The sequence below is a fragment of the Bos indicus x Bos taurus genome, chromosome 26, assembly GCF_003369695.1.
Source record: "Bos indicus x Bos taurus breed Angus x Brahman F1 hybrid chromosome 26, Bos_hybrid_MaternalHap_v2.0, whole genome shotgun sequence".
In the NCBI taxonomy this organism is placed as follows: domain Eukaryota; kingdom Metazoa; phylum Chordata; class Mammalia; order Artiodactyla; family Bovidae; genus Bos; species Bos indicus x Bos taurus.
The window spans coordinates 29,121,786-29,146,182 of NC_040101.1; the positions used below are offsets into that span (position 1 = coordinate 29,121,786).

At 47.6% G+C, this 24,397-nt stretch overlaps 2 protein-coding genes across 4 annotated transcripts in view; one reads left to right on the forward strand and one right to left on the reverse strand.

Annotated features, from left to right (window-relative positions):
• DPCD (deleted in primary ciliary dyskinesia homolog (mouse)) lies at positions 1-21,351 on the reverse strand. Its single transcript, XM_027529064.1, has 6 exons — positions 21,234-21,351; positions 14,397-14,477; positions 8,572-8,696; positions 8,124-8,257; positions 858-960; positions 1-317 (listed from the first exon to the last, which is right to left on the reverse strand). Exons 1-6 carry the CDS (start codon positions 21,295-21,297, stop codon positions 213-215), a joined length of 612 nt encoding a protein of 203 aa, XP_027384865.1. The 5' UTR covers positions 21,298-21,351; the 3' UTR covers positions 1-212.
• Positions 21,352-24,397, forward strand: part of POLL (DNA polymerase lambda) — an 8,424-nt gene continuing 5,378 nt past the window's right edge. The window contains exons 1-4 of one of the 3 annotated variants that reach the window (XM_027529063.1): positions 21,352-21,447; positions 22,569-22,709; positions 23,433-23,727; positions 23,889-24,051. In XM_027529063.1, coding sequence (XP_027384864.1) covers positions 22,595-22,709; positions 23,433-23,727; positions 23,889-24,051 — 573 coding nt within the window. In that variant the 5' untranslated portion in view covers positions 21,352-21,447; positions 22,569-22,594. The other 2 variants (XM_027529061.1, XM_027529062.1) reach the window with 2 other exon arrangements.

The window sequence follows — 24,397 nt, forward strand, 5'->3', positions numbered from 1 at the left end:
TAGCACACACAGTGACTCAGAATTGCTTTACTCAGGAGGGAAGACCACGACCTAGGGCTAGGAACGCCCTGAGGCCCAGTTCTTACAAAGCTTAGACAGCTCCTGGGAGGAGAGAGGCTGCCCCTGTGCCAGAAAGGCCCAAGCCCAAAGTCTCACAGGCCTACAGCAAAAGCCTCACCCACCCAGTGTCAGAAGTCAGGCTCAGGCGTCAGCTACTGAGTCTTGCAGTCCCCGTCACTGCTGTGGGCTGTCTTTACCTTCTTCAGTTCCTTCTGCAGCTCTGACTCAGCTACCAGGACCTCCTTTGGCTTCTGGTACTGAGGATGGAGCGAGGAGAAGACATGAATCAATCATATCACCCCTTTCAACACACAGCCTCCACCCAACACACTCAGGGCCCCCTGCCCCATTTCCGGCCAAACCACAAGGCATGTGGGATCTTAGTTCCCCAACCAGGGATTGAATCCATGCCCCCTGCATAGGAAGGCAAAGTCTTAACCACTGGCCCACCAGGGAGATCCTCCTCCTGCTCCCTTTATTCAAAGACGAGGGAATTGAGGCCTACAAGGTTGAATGATTTGCTTAAGGTCACGTGGGGGTACAGGTAGGCTTTTGGACCTTCTAGAGCTCCAGTTCTGTGGATCTCACCCCTCCCCATCACCCTCTACCCAGTTCTAGCTGTGATTTTAAAATCAGTCTCCTGAGCCCTCGCCTGCTCATCCCATTCTGTTGGAGAGGCCTGTTCCCTAGCAAGCATACCCCAGGAGTTGTTGGGGCTGCAACTGAGTAACTGGGAAGTGGGCAAAAGAAGGAGCCTTTCCCTGACACAGTGGCCAAGAAGTCTGAACGAATCTTACAGAGATAATGAGAGTGGAGTTGGCGTGAGCAAAGCTCAGCAAGGATTCATCCAGAGGTAGCTGGTATCTTTCTAGGTCAGGAATGGAGAACTTCTTGTAGTACCTGTGGGGACACCAAGAGGCCGTGAGAACACCCAGCATGGGGACCCCCACAGATGGGCATCAGGCCCTTTAATGCCAAGCTTCTATACAGTCCTCCCCACCCCCCAGCCAAAGAGGAAGAAGGGAAGCCAGTTAGAAGGCCAGTATTTTAGAGCTTAGTGACCCTGGAAAGAAAAGAATGAAAGGCCTTCTGGCCAGTCATAATTCCTTGATTAGACCAGGGGTTAGAGTGACTCATATTTCAAGTTCATCAATCCCAGAGACATGTGGAAGAAGCCTCCCGGGAAACATAACTGGGCCAGGCAAGCGCTACCTCCTCAGCACCCCAAGAAAACAGCTATGTCTGCAAACAAGGACAGAATAAGGACACCTAAGGCTGTCTTCCAGAGCTGGGGACTGACAGTGGCACTTACATGGCACTTTACTGAGGCCCTCTGCTACCTCTCCCTCTTTTAGGGTTAGCCTGACTCCACTTATAGGCAAGAGAGGGAAGTTAATCCACAAGGAGAAATCTCCCTAAGAGAACAAGCCATGTGACTCATCACAGAAGCCCGATCTCTGGGGTTCTGGCCTACTTTGCTGACCATAAGACCCTACTCCATTTTCACATATCACACATGGTCCCCCTCATCTGCAGGTGCCAGTCCAGAGATTAATGATCCCTTTCAGTTCAGTTCAGTACAGTCGCTCAGTCGTGTCCGACTCTTTGCAACCCCATGAACCACAGCACGCCAGGCCTCCCTGTCCATCACCAACTCCCACAGTCCACCCAAACCCATGTCCATTGAGTCAGTGATGCCATCCAGTCAGCTCATCCTCTTTTGTCCTCTTCTCCTCCTGCCCTCAATCTTTCCCAGCATCAGAGTCTTTTCCAATGAGTCAGCTCTTCACATCAGGTAGCCAAAGTATTGGAGTTTCAGCTTCAACATCAGTCCTTCCAATGAACACCCAGTACTGATCTCCTTTAGGATGGACTGGTTGGATCTCCTTGCAGTCCAAGGGACTCTCAAGAGTCTTCTCCAACACCACAGTTCAAAAGCATCAATTCTTCGGCGCTCAGCTTTCTTCACAGTCCAACTTTCACATCCATACATGACCACTGGAAAAACCATAGCCTTGACTAGATGGACCTTTGTTGACAAAGTAATCTCTCTGCTTTTTAATATGCTGTCTAGGTTGGTCATAACTTTCTTCTAAGAAATAAGCATCTTTTAATTTCATGGCTGCAGTCACCATCTGCAGTGATTTCGGAGCCCCCCAAAATAAAGTCAACCACTGTTTCCCATTTATTTGCCATGAACGATCCCTTTAGTTGGGGCGGTGGGCGGGGGGAACCCTGGGACTCACCTGGCAGTTTAGTGGTTAAGACTTCGTGCCTCCAATACAGGGGGTGCAGGTTTGATCCCTGGTCAAGGAACTAAGATCCCACATGCGGAGCAGTGCACCCAAAATTAAACAAAAACGACCACCCAGATAGTAACATCCAACCCATAATGTCTGTAACCGGATTTTGCAGGAAATTTGACCTCCTTTACCAAAGAGGAAACTCGGGCTCAGAGAGGTGAATTATCTTGCTTGGTTTCACAGCCAGTTAGTAGGGTCAGATTAAAGTTCCCCAATCCTGGTCTGGAGCTTATTACATTGGAGCACTAAGAATGGCCTCCTCATCTCTGGCAACAGGACCGTCTGGCATTTTCCTTGGTGGAAGTGTCACCTAGGCTCTGGCTGGTGGCTGCCAGACCTGTCACCCAGGCATGGCATCAGTGCTGCCACGAGGCTGTGGCCTGCGCAGAGAACACTGCAGACAGGCACAAACACACACAAGTGAGGGCCTGGAGAGGACTGGCTTTTAATACTTCAGAGGGGCCTGGTCCTATGGCAGCTCCCCCCAGTCCACTTCAAAAGCCCTGATGCCCTGGGGACTCAGAGTTGACATCAAGGCAGCATTTCTGCCCTGTTCTCCCTGCTGAAATCCCTTGTTCAGTGAGGACTCTCAGGGCCCCCTCTCCTCCCAGGTTCCTCACTCCCCGCCAAGGTGCTGGGACCCATGGCAGGAAAAGAATGTTTACTTAAAGGCTGACAGTTCAAAAGGAGTGGGGGTTGGGGGATCCTAATGGCACCACAAGTTTGCTTTATTTTCCAAAGCTCTGCCCCAGGGAAAGGCGATCCATCTGCCTGCAGACCGGGGTGGAATGTCGGCCTCATCCTCCTCCTAGCCAGCCCAGGCTGAGGGCTCTTCCTGGGGCCCTTGGTCTGGCCAGCAAAGGTGGCAGACACTGATAATAGGGAGGGAGTCAAAGGTTAAACAGCGGAGATTAGATGAACACAAAGGCTTGTTAGGAAGTGTTAACATCTTCCCTGCAAATATACACAAGCAGCAGAAGCGGGAGAGCAGCAGCCTGGCACACACGGCTCAACTGAACCCAGTGGGCCTGTGTAAGGCCTCGCTGTGCAGAACGTGGCACGTCCTCAATGCCTACCTGGCTGTGTGCTGGGGAGGGGGGACAGGGACACACCTGTGTCCCACGCTGTCAAGGCACATGCCCCAGGCAGGGGAGGTAGAGTCCAGGGCTTGGCCTCAACAGCAATGACAAGATCAAAGGGAACTCGAGTTGCACGACTTGCCTCAGCGTCCCCGTGGTACTCCCATCACCTCTCACATGGCAGGGAGGTGGTGGCAGAGTAGGTCTGGGGGCTCACTGTTTTGAGTCTATTCTAATGGATTTAGTTTATTGGTTGAGGTTAAACCCATCTTTTCAGGGGCTCCTGATGGGCAGCCTTCAAGGGAGCATGAGGCATCTGCTTTCTCTCCTCAAGAAACAGCTCACACCCCCTTATCTCTATCCCTGCCTTGGGATTTGCCCTGAGAATACCATGGTTCACCTTCTCACCAGCGCCTGGACTAGAGACGGACCCACTGTGCTTCCAGGCAAGTCCAAACGCCCAGCCTCTGGCAGCCCTAGGCAGGCAGCAAACATTTCTTAGGCATCAACTCTGTCCAGAGCTGTGACCTGGGGCTTTAAGGATGAAGAAGAAACAAGGCCATATCGCTGCCTGAAATCTTGTTTCTGCTGAAAGCTAGGCCTTTAAAATAGTGGGGTAGTCCCTGGGCTTTTAGCTGATGTGCAACAACCCCCATTCTCACCTGCCTTCACTATCCTCAGTCTCAGCCACACAGTGAGAGGTGACATTTATGAATTCTAAATCCGTGCCGGGCACTGTTCACACACTGACTCCTGAAAACAGCGCTCTCAGGTTGGCTGCTTCTGTCATCCTCTTTTATAGAAGAGGAGACTGAGGCACAGGCAAGTCAGGTATCTTGTCCACGTCATAAAACTGGTAAAGGGAGATGCCCTTATTACAGTGATAATCCCCTCAATCTCCTGACTCTATCGTTCTCCATTCTCACCTCAAAGGATCAGACCATCTAGGTTCCAAGGATGGGGCAGGGATGGGGGGTGGTCTCCCCCAGGATTCAACCACTATGCAGGTCTCCTGAGCACTCCCTCTAACACAGAGTGGCCTTCCTTTCCGAAAGTAAAAGCGTGCAAAGATGTGTGTGGAAGTAAGGGCTCTCAGGAGGACCCCTGGCCCTGCCCTGTGACTCTGGGCAGGCCACTTAACTCCAGGATCTGTTTCTTCCTCCAGATTCCTTTCTCAAATAAAATAGCTGCCCCAGATGAACTTTTAAGTCACTGGGAACAGAACAGGCTAACCTGGTACCTGTCTCCAAGCTGTGCAAAAAGACAGCTCCTTCACTCTTTCAGAGATGACCTACAGCACTGCATCACTCTCTTTCTCTGCTATATTCCCTTCCCCATTCCCAGTCCTTTCCCAGCTTGTTCTCCCTTCGCATTGAACTGAGAAAGGGCACAAGAGAGCAGGCCTAGAAAGAGCGGCTCTGAAGGAAGCTGATAGTAGAAGCAGGACGGCTGTGGAGTCACATGGGCTGGGCCCACAGACCTCCCGTGGGTGCTCTGCACACAGGCTTGGCCAGAGTGGTCGAGGGAAGCCTGTAGTCAGTCTGTCCCTTAGACGATCAGTAGGCCCATCTTCCTTCTTGCTTAAACATCAACACTCCAGACAAACTGGTCACCTCTGCCTATAATGCACATTCACATATTTCAGGCTCTCAGAAGTCCTACCAAAGAGAAACCCATTTAATTCAGTTTCCTAACCTTATTTGACCACAGAATCCTTTTTTCTAGAGATGCCTATTAACACTCCCACAGAGTTAGTATTACCAATGTCAAATCAGCCAAACTCTCTTTAGGCTCTAATTTCCTCAGGCCGGCCACAGGGCTGAGTACAATATACAATTTTCTAATTCCCCAAACAATCTATGATGTACGCAGGAGTATTCTCCTGTGATAGATGAGGAAACCTTGCCCAAAAATGCCATGATTAATATGTAGCAGAGGCCAGATTCAAGCTGACATCCTCCTACTCCACGCCCAGCTCCTTCCACTCAGAGCTGCCAGCTTCTAAGGCTGAGGCTCAGAACCTTCTCTCTGCACAAGCATTCCTAACAGATGATGGGAACAGATGACGCCACAATCAGATCCCAGAAAAGCAGCTTCTTCCTTCCCTGGTTCATCTCTTGCTATTACCTGAGGCCAAGGACATAATTCACTGGAATCAATTCTATCAAGAAAAGTGGCAAACCCAGTTTTTCAGGGACTCTGGCTTTTATTGATGACCATATTCCAGAATATTAGAATCAGGGCAGACATGGAACCTTCAGGTGAAGGACATCAAATCAGAAAAGCCACAGTGTGGTGGAAACTGCAGAGGCCTGGGCATGAAAACCGTCACTATCCCCTCCAGTAAGTCAAGTGCATCACGCTGACTTTATAGATGCTCTCACGGAATCGTTCATATACAGCACGAGAATTATACATACCCTGTCCACCACTGGGTGGTATGATGATCAGAAAATAGTTTTACAGTACCTTGAAAAAGTTAAACTCTGCTCAAAGGAATAGCCACTGAGTTGTGTATAGTTAGAGGAAGTAAAGGTACAGGACGTGTTACTACTCCAAGTAGAAAATGAACATGCCACTAGGCTCAGGAGGAGCCGGTTAAGGGCTTAGCAGCCTCTCCCGCCTTCCTCCCAGCAGAGGGTCCCGAGGCTGTGCTGCGCCAGGCTGGGCCGCACTGACCCTGAGATCTCAGTGCAGGCCCTGAAGTGAGCACTCACATACTCTCCCCTCGGTGGGAATCCGATCCTGGTCCTGCTCCCTCTGGAGGCACGACTCCATCCCACCTGGCCTCACCGGGCAGTTCAGCAGCATCTCCCCTTGCCCGGGGCGCTGGAGTGGAGCGCCTGGCCAACAGTGCCACCTATGGTTGGATATGCGCAGGAGATGGGACCCAGAGGACCGGCCTGCAGATGAATTTTCTGGTGAGCTAGCTAGCCTCTCTTCTCTCGCTCCTTGGTAATCACATTTTTGCTTGATATCTATATTCGACAGTGACCTCTGGGGGACAAAAGGGAGGCAGCAGCCAGCTCCACAAACTGCTGGGCTGCAGATTCAAGCGCTATCAGAAGCACTTTTGTTCCTAGTTTGGGCCCAGGGCCTCTGACGCCAGGGAATGCTTGCTGAAGCATGGAGTTTGTTTTCCTAAAGGCAATTTCTCTGTTGTCTGAAATTGCTAAATTCTACTTTAGGCACTGACTCCTGTTAATGATGAGAACAATAACGGGAATAAACTGCCTTTTATCTGAGGGCTATAAAGTGCTTTACAAACGCAAACCCTTATTATTATGACTTTATATTTATAGACAAGTCTCACTTTAGGGGCTGCTGGCTGCATGTACAGCAATAATCCTGAAATTAATTCATTCATCTCCACCCCTTCCCCACCCCTTAACCCTGCCAAAGTGACAGGGTGTGGGGGTCAGAGAGGAGGGTGAACCCAGGGTTGCACCAGGGGAGCCTGGGAGCCACACTGCTTCCCTGTGGCATCATGGACCTGAGAGAGATGGTGGGAGGCTGGCACCACACCGCCTGAGAAGATGGACCAATACTGGGTCCTCCTTACTCTAGGTAAACTGGAGGGGGCATCTCTGGCCTAAGCTGAGCACCCCATGAGACATGCTGGGTAGCTTCACCGTCTGTGGACTAGTAACTCATAAAACCTCCCATCTCAATGCCCTAAATCTATTTCATGGGAGTTGGTCCTACACTGCAATCCCTCTGATTCAGTTCACAACCAAGTCATTACGGGGCTCTTCTCTTCTGTGGTCAGTCAGAGTTCCAGAAACCCAAACGAAATCAGTGCATTTCCAAGATAATCAGCCAAGAAGCAGTCCCGCCAGGATCAGATCTCCACCTCGGTCACCTTCTGTCCCCTCAACCCAACTGACTGACTGAAAACTGAACTGAGCAGGCCATGAGAAGAGGAGGAAAAGGGATGTGAGCACACTCTTTGAAACATCATGCAAGAGACTTCCAAGAAGCACTCACCCCCTGTCCCTCTAGGGACACCCCTACCCCCAGGGGGTTGGATCAAGTTTGCTGCTCCCAGACACCTCTGTAACTGCCACCTCAGACAGGTGTGCCTTCCAGGCTCTGGCTCCCTGCCAGCTCCAAGCTCATCATGGACTGGAGCCAGCCAGAGGTCAAGGCATAGTAACCTTACAGCAGAACCACCTAAGATCGCAAGTCAGTGGCTGGGTGATTTCCTCATCCCCTCATTCATCCAACAAATGTTTACTGAGCTCCAGCATATGCCAAGTACTGGACCAGACACTCATTGTTCAAATTTCCCTGCCCTGATGGAGCTGAGTACAATATTCAAGCTGGTTCTGATTACAGTATTCAAGGGCCGAAGAGAGAAAGCCCTTCGCTTTTAGTACCTACTCTGCTGCTGCTGCTGCTAAGTCGCATCAGTCATGTCCGACTCTGTGTGACCCCATAGAAGGCAGCCCAACAGGCTCCTCTGTCCCTGGGATTCTCCAGGCAAGAACACTGGAGTGGGTTGCCATTTCCTTCTCCAATGCTCTAGGGCTGTAGTAAAGCCCTTCTGCCCCTCTCAGCACTGGAAGAGGAGGCTGCTCTACCCTCTGGGGTGGGGAACTGTCTGAGTCCTAACCCTAGGTCAAACCCCACCCCCACCTTGCTCATACACAAGTAGGCAGGTGCCTACCATGCCACTTACTTTTTGTTGGTTGTTCTGACGACAACACAGCGCTCCTTCTGGTCCACAAAGACATTGTAAACATCCTTAGGGTACGGGAGGTTTCGAATTCGCCACTGGAAACTCATCTTGGTGTCTTTGCGCACGAATATGGGCTGCAGAAGGCAAATCCAATTCAAGGACTATTCTTGGAGAGGGGTAGGAAGGGATGGCTCCCCTCCACAAAGCTCTACCCGGGGACAAAATGGGAGCTCCTTAGCTCTCCTCTGATGCTTCCACTGCTGTGACCTACGAAGCCTGGAGCCCCTGCTCTGGGATGACTAAGCCAGAACCCTTTGGGTATCCATTCAAGGGAACTGCGTCCAGGTGGGCACACTGGAGATGAGGAGGTGAACAAGACATGGTGGCTGCCCTTGAGGGCTAGCAGCCCACTCCCCCAGCCTCCCCAAGACACCTGACAGAGACATACATTGGCATTGCTTTCCGTGATGAGTTCAGGCCCCAGGCTCCCTGCTCCTGGGAGTGCTGGCTCTCCCACCTCAATCTGCCACTGGCCCAAGGCTCCCAGGGCACTCTTCACACGCCACTTCCTCACTGAGGAGAGAAGGAAGCAGTGGGATTACGGGGAGGAAAGGTGTTCTGCTCTCTTCTGCTGAATCGTTGACATCACTTTAGGTACAGGAACAGGATAAAAGTGGGAGCGACAGGCCTTCATGGACTAACTTTATCCATCTGAGCAGGGACCTCACAACCCCTGAAATCTCAGGAGAGCATTTTCAATATTAGACAGTTTGTAAAGAACAGATCAGGGAGCCCAGACAAAAAGAATTAAAGCTATGAAAGGCGCCAAGTGAAGTCAGAAACCCCCAGGTATGACTTCAAGCACAGGGATGATGTGAAGGTTGGGAAAAGGGTGGCTACTAGTAACAGGGAAAATATGGATCCCAAGAAGCCTGAGTTGATGTGCATTCTTCCTTCTAAAAATAGGCAAAGGAAGAATGAGTTACGAGTGTGAAAGCTGATAAGCAGATTTGTCTCATGACTCAGAAGTCCAAATTGAGAAGTTTACTCATTTCAGGTGTACCTGGCTTAAAATAACACCCCCACAGTTGTATTTACAGGAAACGTGAGGCACACACCATATTTTAAGTGTATTATTTATAAAAGATCTAACATAAATTTCTTATAGAGTGGAATCATCCTTTTATAATGCAAATAATCATTTCTATTTTACAGCCCAGATGTTTGCATAAGAATTTTTTTTTCCGGTAAGGCCCACACTTTTATGGAAATTTTAAGTGAAAAGTCTAGTGCAGTAGACACTGAGAGCCCCACTGGGATGCTCAGGGACCCCACCCAGCCCTGTCACGGCCGACTGCTGTCAGCAGCCCGTGGCCACAAGGGGCTTTCCCAAGCGCGAGCGCTCGGCTCCTTCCCTCCCTGAGGCAATGGGGGTCTCCCAGGTGGCGGCTCAGGCGCTGCTCCAGGCCAGCAGCCTTCCTGGAGTGGCCGTGAGGAGCTAAACAACTCAGAAAGCACCCGGTGTCCTGTGGTGGTTGCTCCTTTTCTGGGCCGGGGGGTGAGTGTGATTCTCAGGATGGGTTTCTTCTGAGTAGCTGCGCCAAACCCCAAACACCCTCCCTGCTCTAAGTAAGGCACACAAGCTGAACACAAAAGTATGCTGTAAAATGAGGATTTTCCCTTGAATATGTGCTTTTATAAGGTCTGTTGAATTCTGCAATGTGATTTTATTACGTCTCAGGGCCAGAAACTCTCCCTAGAAACACATTTCCAAGTTTATAATGAAAATTAATAAGGAAGAGTAAAACTTGGAAATATGCTTTATAGGCAACTTTTTTTTTTTCTCACAAATACTTCTCTCTTAAGTGACTGGACTGTGACTAGAAGTACATCCAAATCTATTCTCGTAATACCTTGCTTAACTAGGAAGCCAGTCTTCTGGGTTGCAGCCTTCACAGCTACAAATTCAGAAACGACAAACGCCTCTAAGCTGTGACTTACTGTGACAGACCGGTGTATCTCACTCTACTGTAGAAAAGATCACTCCCAGCTTCTTACTCAGACACGTGTAAAATGCGATGTGTAGAATAAGGCAGGACATTATTTTTTCCCAGGCATACTGACAACAGCACGATGGGGTAGCTCACACTGAGTGCAGGGTCAGAACTAAAAAGCGTGTGGGACCATTTGGTGTGAGGGCAAACAAGCATCCTTAGACCCTGATGGGATCCCGAGGTGAGAACAGTCAAAACAGAGCTTAAAGGTGGAGGTTCTTTTAGAAAGCGTCCAGTCCAATGCTTGTATCTTTCAAATGAGAAATAGCATTCTTCCCTGCCTGCTCTCCTTCAACCCCTGCTACCTCTCTCCAAGGAAGAGTATAAAGAATTACCAAGGCTCAGAAAGAGACACTCACTTGCAAAATCCACAGGTAAAATTCACGTCTCCTAACTCCAAGACCAGAATCTGAATCACTAGTAAATGGCTAACTTGTATTCTATAAATATTTATCTGTGCTAAGTCTCTTCAGTCGTGTCCAACTCTTTGCGACCCTGTAGCCAGCCAGGCTCCTCCATCCATGGGGATTCTACAGGTAAGAATACTGGAGTGGGTTGCAATGTCCTCCTCAAAAATATTCAATAGCATATATAATATTTTTAGTTTTTTTTTTTTAAAGCTCTATTTCTTTTTAAGATTTTAGCATTTAAAAGAAAAGCTTCAATTATTTGAAAATTTAATTTCTGAAAAACACTTAATTATTTGAGGCTGGACAAGTGAGGTGTCCGGTGATCACGGGCCTTGTTAAATCATGTGTCCTGAAGCACAGTGCCAGTGTGGCCAGGAAAGCCAATTCTGATCTACTCTTTTCTACTCTTATCTATGGAATAATTGGGTTTGGAACAGAAATGTTCCCCAAAAGGACCCTAAGGAGATGGAAAGTTAGCTACTGGTTTCCTTACTGCTGGCCTTTAAAAGCCACTCAGGTCACAGAAACTTGGACCCTTGGCTGTTTCACCATTTTTAACACCTTGGGGTTAAATTCTTTGTTAGAATGTGAAGAAGGTCTCTGTATTCATTCCCCTGTGAGATAAGAGCCAATAAATGATTTTGGTGAAGTCCTTATTATTTCTCCCATGGATGTGGGCATGGATGCACACATGCAAATACACGCTTCGTCTTGTCTTTCTTGTCCTGTCTTTGTTCCTGAACTCAAGGACAGCTCCTGCGGCAACAGAAGACTGTTTCCACCTGCTGTCACTCTGATTTGATTATATGTTAAACCCAAACTGGTGTGTGCAAGGCAGCTCCCCGGGACGCTGTCATATCTTCCTGGCTGAGCCAGGGCCAGTCCTTGGAAAGGAGACTTTCAATGACCCTGTAAAGGGTCTGATGGGGAATATATGAAGGAGGCAGCGCCTGGGGCCTTTTTCCTAAGTCAGCAGGAAGCAGGCTGATGTCCCTGACTGCTGAAAGGAGGCCCCATCTTTCAGGTGGGCTGGAAAGTAGAGGTTCTAAAGGCCTCCTTCCCCAGAGCTCCCAGCCCTGGCCCACTTCCAGTGTGGGTAATTACATTCCCCTTTCCTAAATACTCCCTGCAGCTTAAACTGGATGCAGGATTCTTCTTTTCTGCCCTAAAACACTGCAACATTGCTATGTGGCTATTAAACAGCTGCCACGTCCCATCCCTGAGGAGGCTGAAGGGAATCGAGTGGGTCATTTATAAAGCCGGTGAAGTGCTTGGGGATGAAAGTGCTCAATATCCTCCAAATGCAGCCTGGGGTGGTTAGGCTGGCGGTCAAATACCACAGCAGATTAAGCCGGTAATCCGAATGTAATCGCTGGGGGATGGCCTGCCCTTCAGCCTCGGCCCCCCTGGACATGCTGTGTTCTTCTAGGGCTGGTTTGATGTTCCGATCATTGTTATGGGGCCCTTCAGTTTTTTTTTCTCTATGAATACACATACAGCATTCATTGTGGGGGGTGGGGATGAATAGCATTGAGCGGGCAGGAAAAAAAATATGACACTACTATGGTTATTAACACCGACTGGAAGGGCTCTGACCCAGACAGATGCACTATTGGTAATTCTCTCTATAAATTACTTTCTGGGTTTTTCAGACAGAAAACCAGTTTGACCAATTATCCAATTTGTATAATTAGCTGGAAAAAAATAAAAAATGGAAACCATTCCCATTTACACCACAAAAACCCTGTCCATATTTTGCTTCAACGAATGCACAAGTGAAAGTCAGTTCAGGCCCTGGGATTATTTATACTTAAAAATTAAAAACAAACAGTATTTTGCAAGCTGGCAGGCATGGGGTGGGGTGGTTGGAGATGAATAAGAAAAGGGTCAGCTGTTCAAAGGGCCCAGTGGTTTGAGTGGAGTGTTCCTCTCTGTCCTGCTCCCACCAGTCTCTACTTGGGCCATTCTGAGGAGAACAAAATTTAGTTAAAAAAACAAAACAGGATTAAATATTCTCAACTCCCAACAGTATGTTGTTGTGGATTAAAAGCACGGGCTCTTCATCACACAGACCTAGGCTTAAACCCAAGCCCTGTAACTAACCAGCTATGTGCTTCTGAGCAAGGTGCTTAAGCTCTTGAAACTTGCAGTTTTCCTGACTGTAAAATTAATGCAGCAGCACCTACCTACCACGCTGAGCTGTGACGGGGCTGGTTGGTGTAAAGCACTTGGCATGGCGCCCAATAAAAGGTACAGTATTACTATCCTTAGGTAGACTTTTTCAAACAACATTCTCCTATGAACCTCCATTTCTGCTTTTAAGAAAAAGGAGTCGGGAGGCCCCTGTCTAGTCTTGACCTGCCACGAGGGAAAGTGACAGGTTCACGTGGGATGTTACCAATGAAGTAACCTGGGCTTGTTCTTCATTTCAAGTTTGTGTCCAAGCACAACTAAGAGGCCTTGGGGTTTGTTTGTTTTTATAGCCACAGCAGCAATAGCTGTATTATTCGCTCTGTGAGAAGAAGAGAGTGCCACTGGGGGCTCAGCGAGAGGAGCTGTGGCGAGTCCTTGGCCTGGTGATGGTGCTGGTCAGCCCACGTGACCTCTGCTTTCATTAGCTCACCCCATTAGGCATTCCAAGGCTGTCACCCCCTGGGAGTGCTATAAATTACCATGCATTGTGAGGATATTACTACTGTATTGGTTTCCACCAAATCAGTGTCATATGCTAAACACATCAAGATTTTTTAATAGCACCATATTAAACCAATTGGGACTGGAACCCAAGCAGCTCATAATAAGGAAGGATCAACACTTCACTTTGCGGCTGAGCATGCGCAGGACACACGTTTTAAGACTGGAGATGAAGAGAATGCAAACCCATGTGATCCATGTTGTCAGTTCTAGACATTTACGAGCTGTCAGAAAAAGGGAAAAAGAAATTCCCTCAACAGTACTACCTGTCCATCAGGCCCAGGAAGAAATTAAAGTCAAGAATAATGACAAGAAAATAACCCAGCCCATGATTCCATCATTGGTCTTAGCATTTCAGGTGAAACTTAATAAAAAGAGACCAACTCCCACTGCTGACAGCCTCAGGCCCTGGGTCAAAGAACCAGCCACCTAGCTTCGGGAAGTCAGTTCATGCTGATATGCATACCTGAGAACAGAGAATGAGCAAATCAAATAATTTCCAGAAATCTGAGCTGGAGCCTCTATTCATGAGCTTATTCTTAGACAAAAAGGGAAAAGGGCTGCAGGAATGAAAGTGATGATGCCGCAAAATCACCATTTCTCCTTCCTCCTCCCTTTGATTCAGACGTTCTCCAAGACAAGGGGTATATTTAACAGAGCTGCCTCTGAGGCAAGGTCAGAAGCTGCTGCCTCTGATTCTTGCTTGTTCCTGATGTGGTTTCAGAAAACAAAACAAAAATTAAGCCAAAAAAGTGCAGGGAAAGCTGCCTTCACCATGACTTAGCCCACAAGGCTTACTTTCAATTCTACCTTCTCTGTGAAGATTTTCCCAGTGGTTTCTCTACACCCCCAATCACACCTTAGAAGAGTTAACTCTCTCATTTGCCTGGGGGTGGAGTGAGGTTCACTGGCCAAGTGGACACCCATTGCATCTCTGGTGTCCGGCCCTGACCTCGGGTTATTCTCAGGAACAATTCTGCCTCAAGGGCCTCAGTCTCGCCGAGCTCCCACATGTACTGCTGAGCTTCTCCTTGAAGCCTCAGCTAGGCCTGTTTACCTGTGCTCAGGTCACCCCAAGTGTTCCTAAGGGCCCACCGGGGGCCCCTGTCACTTACCAAGTAGTTCGTTTGTCTTCTCATCATACTCTTCGGCCATTTCCTTCCCATTGGGAAACAAATAGTGCACCTTTCTTCTCCCTGGGCACAAAGCAAAAGAGGGTCTTACCCCTGGCCTCCCCTTGCCGTGGGCCTTCAGATCCAGAGATCTGCCTGGGAAACACTAACAGCCATGGGCATATTAAAAATCTTCCCAGAGCCTCCCACGAACTCCTTGACAACCATCACCCACCATTACTTTAAGACAAGTCCTGGGACTCATTTGCTTTCCCTGAACATGTCTTTGTTCTGCTGATTATTCTACGAGCAATAGCTCTAAAAAAGTGTTAGTTGCTTAGTCATGTCTGATTCTTTGTGATCCCATGGACTTGAATTCTCCAGGCAAGAATACTGGAGTGGGTAGACATTCCCTTCTCCAGGGGACCGTCCTGACCCAGGGATTGAACCTGGGTCTCCAGCGTTGCAGGCAGATTCTTTACTGTCTGAGCCACTCTTCCCAACTGTTGAACTCCTCCTTGCCCTTCAAAATCCAACTGAAATGTCACTTCTACTGGGAAGTCTTCCTAAAACTATCATTCCTAGCCACTTCGGCAAAATTCATCACTTATTTCTTTATGCCTTCCTGGTGCTTTATTCATGTCCACAGTGGAGCGTTTATCTCATAGTATGATACTTTTAAAAGTATCTGTTTCAAGAATGATATCATATTTACCTTTCTCTCCCCAGTTCCTAAAACCAAGCCTATGTGCTCAGATTACTGAACTGGGTTTCCCAACCAGCAACTCCCTCCAGCTGTGCCCCTCACTCTGCCTTCTTCTGCACATCTCTATGCCATTCCTATCACACAGCACCTGACATGAGTGCCCACGTATTCTCCCTATGGTATTTTCCTTGGTTATGGTTTTACATTTGTGTGAATTCTGGATGATGAGTGCCTGTCTCTTTACTAAGATAAGAAGGATTTTATCCCCTCTATCTATGGTTTCCCAAACACTAAGCATAGTACTTGGCATATTTTAAGAGCTCAGCTAAGTATTGATTGAAAGAATGAAAGAACATCCCAAGGCCCTTAATCAGCTGAAGGAGCCACTAGCCAACACTTGCAACTGCATCCAATCTACCAAGCCTTTTGCTGTCCACTCACTCCCCGAGACCTTGTTCTTCGCGTCATTCCGAATTTGTACTCTGGGGACACTCACCCCCAAATTTGCAGGGCCTCTCCATAGGCCCCTAGGTTACACCACCCTTAATCATTTGTTTGGCTCACAGAGCTGGCAGAGGCTGTCCTGTCAGGAGGCGGGTACAAGGGGCTGCCTGTGAGTAGCTGAGGGTGTCGGGCCTGACCCTCTTCTTCCCTGGAGTCTGGTCGTCAGTGCAGCAGGACACAGTGCTTACTATGGGCCAGGCGCTTTACATACTTGATTGCATTTAATTCTCACAATAATCCTCTGTGCCTCCAGTACTTGTCTTTCACAAATAAAGAAAATTGAGGCTTAAAGATCATGTAACTGGTTCAAGGTCATAAAAGCTAGGAAATGATAGCCTGGGCTTAAACTCACTTGAGGCCAAAGTTGAGGCTCTAATAACCATACTAGGGTATCTGTATGGCTTTAAGGTTATAAGGATGAACAGTATTCTAAGGGTTTATTGCTCATATTTCTAGTGAATTACATGTTTAGGCCTTAGCCTATTTTATTTCAGTATTCATCTTTTTCTTACTAATCTGATTGAGCTTTGTATATAGTAAGCACATGCCACACATGTTGCAAATAGTCTGTTTTAATTGCCTTTTTGTTTAAAGTAGATTTTCTCAAACAAATGTTTACTTTTTATATAGTCAATTATTTTTTCCTTTGTGGTTATTATCCAGAAGTTGTGCTTAGAATATCCTCCCTTACCCAAGATCATAATATTCATCTATACTTCATTCTAATACATATTTAGGGCTTCCCTCATAGCTCAGTCAGTTTTAAATGTACTCATGTATGTGAATATAAAAAAATTTAAGTATATTACTATGATATTTTGGTGAAAGAAAAAAATGTATGTGTGTGAGCTTGTATGCATGGAAAAAATATGGATGTTTCTGTATGAAAATGTCAATTGTTATTATCGCCACATGGGAGGATTATGGATGACTTGTTTATTTTTCATATTTCCACAATGAAAATAAATTATTTATGAAAGATACCACATAGCTCACAAAGAGTCAGTTTCTCTAGACCAATGATTGTCAAACTTTCTGAATGGGACCTAGGGTAAGAAATAAGATATAGATCACAATCCAGTATATATGTAATCGATCATATGTGTATCTGTGTGTATCTATATGTATGTGTCTGTGTGTTGTATGTATCATATCAAGTCTCATAAAACACTGACCTCACATACAATGTACTCTTTACTTTTTTCTGGTTTTAATTTTTCTAAAAAACTTGTTAACATACTGATGTCCCCCTCCTGCAAATAATGGGATTACCAGGAATAGCAATCATTGAACAAATCAACAATTTGCAACAGAAAAAATAATGATTTATGAAAAAGTGTACTGGGTTCTCATTATCAAGAGAAGTGATTGTTGGTGGGCAGACAGCCACATTCTCTGCCCACTCACATACACATCAGGAGGGCAGATCTCCAGGAGTGGTTTAACAAGGCATAGTCACACATTAGGGTTTTTTGTTTCCTTTTTTAGGTTTTGATTAGGGAGAGAAAAAACTAACACTGTTGTTTTGTGATATCACTAACAAAAAAACTTACCAAAATCCTGGTTGATGAAGTATTTGTTTGAACACTTCCAAAGGAAGTGAAAGGCGGGGACTAGAATAGATACTTGCACATCTGTGTTCACGGCAGTAGTTATTTACGGTTTAAAAAAAAAAGCAGAAGTAACCCACTTCCTTGAGTAATAAGAATAAAAACAAAAATAAGAACAAAAACAAAAACCGAAATAAATAAAAACAAAAAGACCCAATTAAAATTAAAAGCTTTTGCACAGAAAAGGAAACCATAAACAAGATGAAAAGACAACCCTCAGAATGGGCGAAAATATTAACATTAGCAAATGAAGTGACTGACAAAATAACTCCAAAATATATAAGCAACTCATGCAGCTCAATAGCAAAAAAAACAACCCAATCAAAAAATGGACAGAAGCCCTGAATAGATATTTATCCAAAGAAGGCACATAGATGGCCAACAAACACACTCAACATAACTATGAGAGAAATGCAAATCAAAGCTACAATAAGATATCACCTCACACCAGTCATAATGGCCATCATCAAACAATAAATGCTGGAGAGGGTGTAGAGAAAAGGAAACCCTCATGCACTGTTGGTGGCTCAGAGGATTAAGTGACTGCCTGCAAGCCGGGAGACCCGAGTTCAATTCCTGAGTCAGGAAGATCCTCCGGAGAAGGAAATGGCAACCCACTCCAGTATTCTTGCCTGGAGAATCCCATGGACGGAGGAGCCTGGTAGGTTACAGTCCACGGGGTCACAGAGAGTCGCACACGACTGAGCGACTTCACTTTCACTTTTCACTTCATGCACTGTTGGCGGGAATGTAAACTGATACAGTCACTAAGGAGAACGGTATGGAGGTTCCTTAAAAAACTAAAAACAGAGCTGCGATATGACCCAGCAATCCCATTACTAGGCACACACCCGGAAAAAACTGTAATTCAAAAAGACACATGTACTCCAGTGTTCATTGCAGCACTGTTTACAATAGCCAGTACATGGAAGCAACCTAAATGTCCATCAACAGAGGAGTGGATAAAGATACGGCACAGGGGCGTCATTGGTGGTCCAGTGATTAAGAATCTGCCTGCCAATGCAGGGGACACGAGTTCGATCCCTGATCTGGGAAGATTCCACACTGTCGCAAAGCGACTAAGCTCGTGTGCTGCAACTAATGAAGCCTGAGGGCGCTAGAGCCTGTGCTCCACAACAGAATCTAGGCACGAGAAGCCTGTGCACCGCAACTAGAGAGTTGCCCACGACCGTCTAACTATCAACAGAGAAATCTCACGCGCGGCAGCAAAGACCCAGCACAGTCCAAAATAAATAGTTTCAAAAAAAAATTTTTTTTTTAAAACAGATATGGAACATATATACATTGGAATATTAACCACAAAAAGGAACACAACTGGGTCATTTACAGAGACATGGATGGAGCTAGAGACTGTCATACAGAGTGAAGTTAGAAAGAAAAAAATATGTATATTAATGCATATATGTGGAATATCGAAAAATGGTATAGATGATCTTATTTGCAAAGCAGGGCTTCCCATGCGAATCAGTGGTAAAGAATCCACCTGCTAACATAGAAGACACCAGTTCAATCCTTGGGTTTGGAAGATCCCTGGGAGGAGAAAATGGCAACCCACTCCAGCATTCTGGCCTGAAAAATTCCATGGACAGAGGAGCTTGGTGGGCTATAGTCCATGGGGTTGCAAAGAGTTGGACACAACTGAGCCACTAAGCATACACACATGCTTTTGCAAAGCAGAAGTAGAGACACAGACGTAGGGAACAAATGTACGGATATCAAGGGGGGACTGGGGAGGAATTGGGAGGTTAGAATTGACATGTATATAATACTATGCAAAAATAGATAACTAATGAAAACCTACTGTATAGCATAGGGAACTCTACAGAATGCTCTGTGGTGACCTAAATGGGAAGGAAATCCAAAAGCGAGGGAGTACATGAATAGCTGATTTCATTTTGCTGTACAGCAGATACAAATACAACATTGTTAAGCAACTATACTCTAATAAAAATTCATAAAATTAATTTTTTAAGAAGTGGAAGCAACTCAAGTGTCCACTGACACACCAGTGGATAAACAAAATGTGGTATATTCATACATACAATGGAAGAATGTTATTCAGCTTTAAAAAGGGAGGAAATCAAAATTTCCTCATGCAACAAATGACATTTCCTCATTTCCACATGCAACAACATGGATGAATTTTGAAGACATTATGCTAAGTGAAATAAGCCAGTCACAAAACAACGGTATCATATACTCCACTTATATGAGGTCCATGCTGTAACCAAACTCATGAAGATAGAAAGTAGAATGGCGATTGCCAAGGGCCGAAGATAAGGAGACTGAGGAGTAGTGTTTAATGGATACAGAGTTTCAGCTGAGGAGTTAGTAGCTAATGGGTATGGAGTTGCAGCTGAAAATGAACCTTCTGGAGATGGATAGTGGCAATGGGGGCACAACCATGTGAATATACTTAATGCCACAAAACTACACTTAAAAAAGGCTAAAATGGTGACTATATGTTATGTACTTCTTGCAATAAAAACAAATCTCACCGTCCTATGAGATAATGTTCAAAATCTTTAGTTTGGCAAAGGAGATCTATCACAACTCCAACTTCTCTGCAATTTCTTTTCATGTTCTACCATTTCCCCTTAACACTCCTCGAGAAAAGGGACCTTTTATTCACTCTTGCATCCTAGCACCCAGGACCTGACAGAGTGTAGGTAGATATTAGGACTGACTGGGTAAAGGCTTGAACCTCACTAAATGTTTTGTTATGCCCCTAGGAATCATCCACACACTTTAACACCTCTGTGTCTTCACGTGTGAGTTACTCTTGGTGGAATAACTATCCCCTCTTCTCCACTTAGCAAACACCTATCTACCCTTTAGGGCCCATGAACATCACCTGTTCTGTCAGATCTTCCTGAAAGAACCATTTCCACCTCTGTGCTCTCATGGCATTCTATAGAAAAGTCCAACTTCTACTTAACACATACTCTCTCATTTATTTACCTTTTTTTTCTTGACCACTATGGGAACTCCTGAAACATGTCGTTTTCTATCTGCTCTAGCACACAACTTAACACACAGTAAAAGCATCCCTAAATGCTGCCTGAATAAAGGAGCAAATGACCAGCTGATTTCACTTTCCAAGCTTTCTTGACTGGCCTCTACCTGTGGATTTCAGTCCCTGCCAGTTTCCTGAAAGCTACAAGGAATTCAGACCGAATTCATTCTGGCTGCCAAGTGGGTCCGGGAAGGGACCGTCAAGCACTGGCCAATCCTAGGGTGTTAGAAAGTCAGAATTCCATACCCCTGTGTCTACCTCTTCCAGAACCAGCAGGAATGGGGGAAGTGGCGGGGGAGGGGGTGGGGTGGGGCGGGAAGCGTTGCTTTGTCTCCTTTAAAGACCCAAGGAACATGTAGAAGTTCACTTACAAACATAACATTACAAGTGCAAAGGACCTCAGAGATAACAGAGATAATCAATTCACCTCATTTTACAGATGAGGAAAGTGAGGTTCAAATATAAGAGGCCGACTGGGGAGCCCACGCTAAATTAAAGGCAAAGTCCTAACTACAGCGCAGGTGTCCTGCGTCTCTTATGACACATCTCCAGACTGGGGTTCATGGGATCCCAGGTCAAGATCCACTTTTACCACTGACTGGGGGAGCTGCAGCCGACCTAAAATCCTGGATTTCAGTTTCCTCTTCTGTAAAACAGTGGAAAACAGCCTCTCGGGACTGCGGTGAAGAGCAAATGACATAGTGAACATGAAAAGAATTATTTATTAGTAACAGAACGCAGAGAGGAGCGAGGTAGTGTGGAGGAAACTAGGGGTGTTCAGAGAAGGGTGTTCCAGTCGCCTCATCTATATGAGCCTCGGTTTCTTCATCTGCAAATGCAGAACTTGCCCTGGCAGGAGGCTGCGACCTTCCAGCCTTACCCTCCGGGCTGGGCCCGTCCCGGGGGCGCCAGCGCGGAGGGCTGGACCCTGGTGGAAAGGAACAAGGTGCTCGCGGATTGGGGGGGGTGGGGGCTCGAGTTACCGTCTTGCAGCAGCGCCGTCTTCTCTGCCGCCCGCAGACTCTCCAGCCAGCCGGTCACCGCCATCTTCCCTCCAACGAGCCGCGTGCCTGGCCACTGCCATGGCAACCGTTCCGCCTAGGGTCACTTCCGGATGACCCGGAAGATGTTCTGGGCATTGGCCTGTTCCCACCCCGCGAACCCCGCGCCCTCCGTCTGCTCTCATTGGCTGCTCTGGTAAGTAGTTTATGCCTGTCCATCCCCGGTGACCCGTCGGGTCCGGAGTTGACCCTATTCTGTACCAAATCTGGGGAGTGGGGAGGAATCCTCAGGACAGGATCCGGACAGTCCAGCGCTCCCCTAGCCCCACCCAGGGAGTCCCTGGCGCGCGGCAGCTGCGGTACGCGGCGGGTGCCTCACACCTGCCAGCGTCTTCTCCACCCCCAGCTGTGAGGCCAAGACTCCACAGTCCCGGAAGGCGCCCCACACCTGCTGCAGTCGTGCGTCTCCCTGCAGCTGCGGGCCTGCGCGTTCCGGTGCCGAGAGGTCCAAGACCAGAGCAGGTGCAGGGCGTTCCTCACCCCGGCTCCCTAAACTCCACCAGCCACCCCAACCCTCCCCGTTTTCCTCTGCGGGCCTGTGATGCGGGTAGAGAAAAATAAACAGGTTCCCCCTCGCCCCCACCACCAATCCCCACTCCCTAAAGATGGAGCCCGTTCCTAGTCTGGTATCCCATTTTCGTAAAGCTTTTTGGAAGTGGAATGCAGCAGGAGCAGATACTGCACAGTTAATCTTCAAAGCAGCCCCCTGGGGAATGATACCCTTTGAAAGTGAAAGTGGGAGTCGCTGAGTCCTGTCTGACTCCTTGGACCCCATGGACTGTAGCCCATCGGGCTTTTCTGTCCATGGAATTCTCAGGGGAAGAAGTGGATAGCCATTCCCTTCTGGGAATCTTCCGGACCCGAGGATCAAACTCCCGTCTCCCACATTGCAGGCAGATTCTTTACCATCTGAGCCACCAGGGAAGCCCATGATGTCATTTGTTCCCCCTTCAAAAGTTCCCTGGATATTTCCACTCTTCTTATTTTCCCCAGTATTCTGAAAGACTGGTGATTGTGCATGCTAAGTCACTTCAGTAGTGTCTGACTCTTTGTGGCCCTATGGATTGTAGCCTACCAGGCTCCTTTGTCCATGTGTAGAGCTAGGCTAAGCCAAGTTTAGTTGGGTTTTGTGAGACTCCTGGGAACTTGGCTACTGTCCCCAAACTGTTGTCAGTAGAGACCCCACCTTCATAGAGGGGTTGGGGAGCCCCAAGTCTGGGTTGCACATGACAACTGCCCTGATCAACCTTCCAACAGAAAGGCTTGGGTCCAGCCATACCTCAATGGACCCCAAGGGCATCTTGAAGGCATTTCCCAAGCGGAAGAAAATTCACACCAATCCGTCATCAACAACTCTTGCAAAGATTCCCAAGAGGGAAGACAGAGAAGCAGCAGGAGGTGAGTGGACCCACCCTTAGGGCCCTCATGTGCTTGAGCCTCAGGCTTCTTACATCTTTCATGCCCAGAATCAGATACGACAGCTAACTCTGCCCACCCAGAGCCTGCAGGTTTGTTTGTACCTCCCTTGTCCTAAACTTGGTCCCCAGTCTTCGACAGGTGACTTGCTCTTTCATCTTCTACCACACCCCGAGGCCTCTATAAATCAGAAACTACCCCCTGGTCCCTAAGGAAATGACTGATACAATCCTTTCCTCTAGGAAGCTGCCTGCTGGTGAGGGGAGGGGATCCTTCTCAGGTCCCCAGAGTTATGCTATTTTGCAGCCAAAGTGACAAATAGATGGCAAAAACTTACATGGTAGGCTGGGTTGGGAGAGGGGAATATATTAGACTGTGAGGCCTATAGTAGCAAAGCATGTGCCTTGTGCCTGATACATAATAAGTGTCTATTAATATGTGTTGAAAGAATAAATGATCAAATGAAGTGATTTATAGGCTCCCTGCAATGTGCCAGACACAGTTCTAGGTTACATCAGGGAACAGGACGTATCAGAATCTTTGCCTGTTATATCAGGCGATGGCCCATGAGGAAATTAACTGTATACTGTGGTGGAATGCCCAGAAGGCAGGGTGGAGGAAAATGACTGGGGGAAGGGGACTGTGAAGGGTTCATTTGGATCATGTCTGAGTATGACAGCAGGCGTCTGGATGCCCCCTCCACAGAGTGGCTGAGCTCCGTGCGGGTGCATGTTCTGCCCACCGGCATTGGGAGAGCCCGGGCAGAACTCTTTGAGAAGCAGATTGTCCAGCATGGTGGCCAGATATGCCCTGCTCAGGCCCCAGGGGTCACTCACATTGTGGTGGATGAAGGCATGGACTGTGAGCGAGCCCTCCGCCTCCTTAGACTGCCCCAGCTGCCCCCAGGTGCTCAGCTGGTGAAGTCAGCCTGGCTGAGCTCGTGCCTGCAGGAGAGAAGGCTGGTGGACACAGCAGGATTCGGCATCTTCACCCCCAAGAGGTGGGCTGGTCCAAGTCTTTCCTCAAATGTTTTCTTGAGCTATTAAACTCTCATTGTCTTAATTAGAAACATTAAAAAAAAAAGATTTCAGAGTCGACAAGGATTGGAAACAGATATGTGGTGAGACTCTGGTGTCTTAACCTGCCATCACCATCCTGCAGGTACCTGGATCAAGCACAGCTCAGCAAGGCAGACCAAGTCTCTTTTACGCCTCCTGGAGCTGGTGAGGCTCAGCCCAGGACAGCCCTGTCTCCTTCCCGACCTCCCACCAGACCTGTATCTCCTTCCTGGAGGGCAGATGCGGTTGCAAGCATCCAAGCCCAGGTCAGGAGTCTCCCAGCCCCCACGGCTCCCTTCTCCTGGGAACTAGATCACAGAAACAGGGAGGGCCTGGTGTTCAGAAAGTTTCAGGCCCCTGAGAGAGGACGGCTGTCTTTATTGAGAAGTCTTTTAATTCTTCCCAGCATTCATCACTCCTGTATTTGCCTATCTACCACATTTCACTGGGGATCCTAGGGCTGGGCACTAGGGGAAGCCAGGTGGAACACGGCCCCACACTTAAGCAGATCCAGGTCTGTTGCAGAAAACCCAGCATCATACTTGGGTCTGACTAGGAAACTCAGCCCCCACCTCGAAGGAGCCCTCCTCATGGGCGGCATGAACTTACTGT

Coding starts and splice junctions, on each gene's coding strand:
- DPCD (XM_027529064.1), bottom strand. CDS start 21,297: ATGGCGGTGACCGGCTGGCTGGAGAGTCTGCGGGCGGCAGAGAAGACG. Junction 14,478..21,233: donor GACGGCGCTGCTGCAAGACG/GTAACTCGAGCC, acceptor CTTTGTGCCCAG/GGAGAAGAAAGGTGCACTAT. Junction 961..8,123: donor GTCAGAACAACCAACAAAAA/GTAAGTGGCATG, acceptor GTGTCCCCACAG/GTACTACAAGAAGTTCTCCA.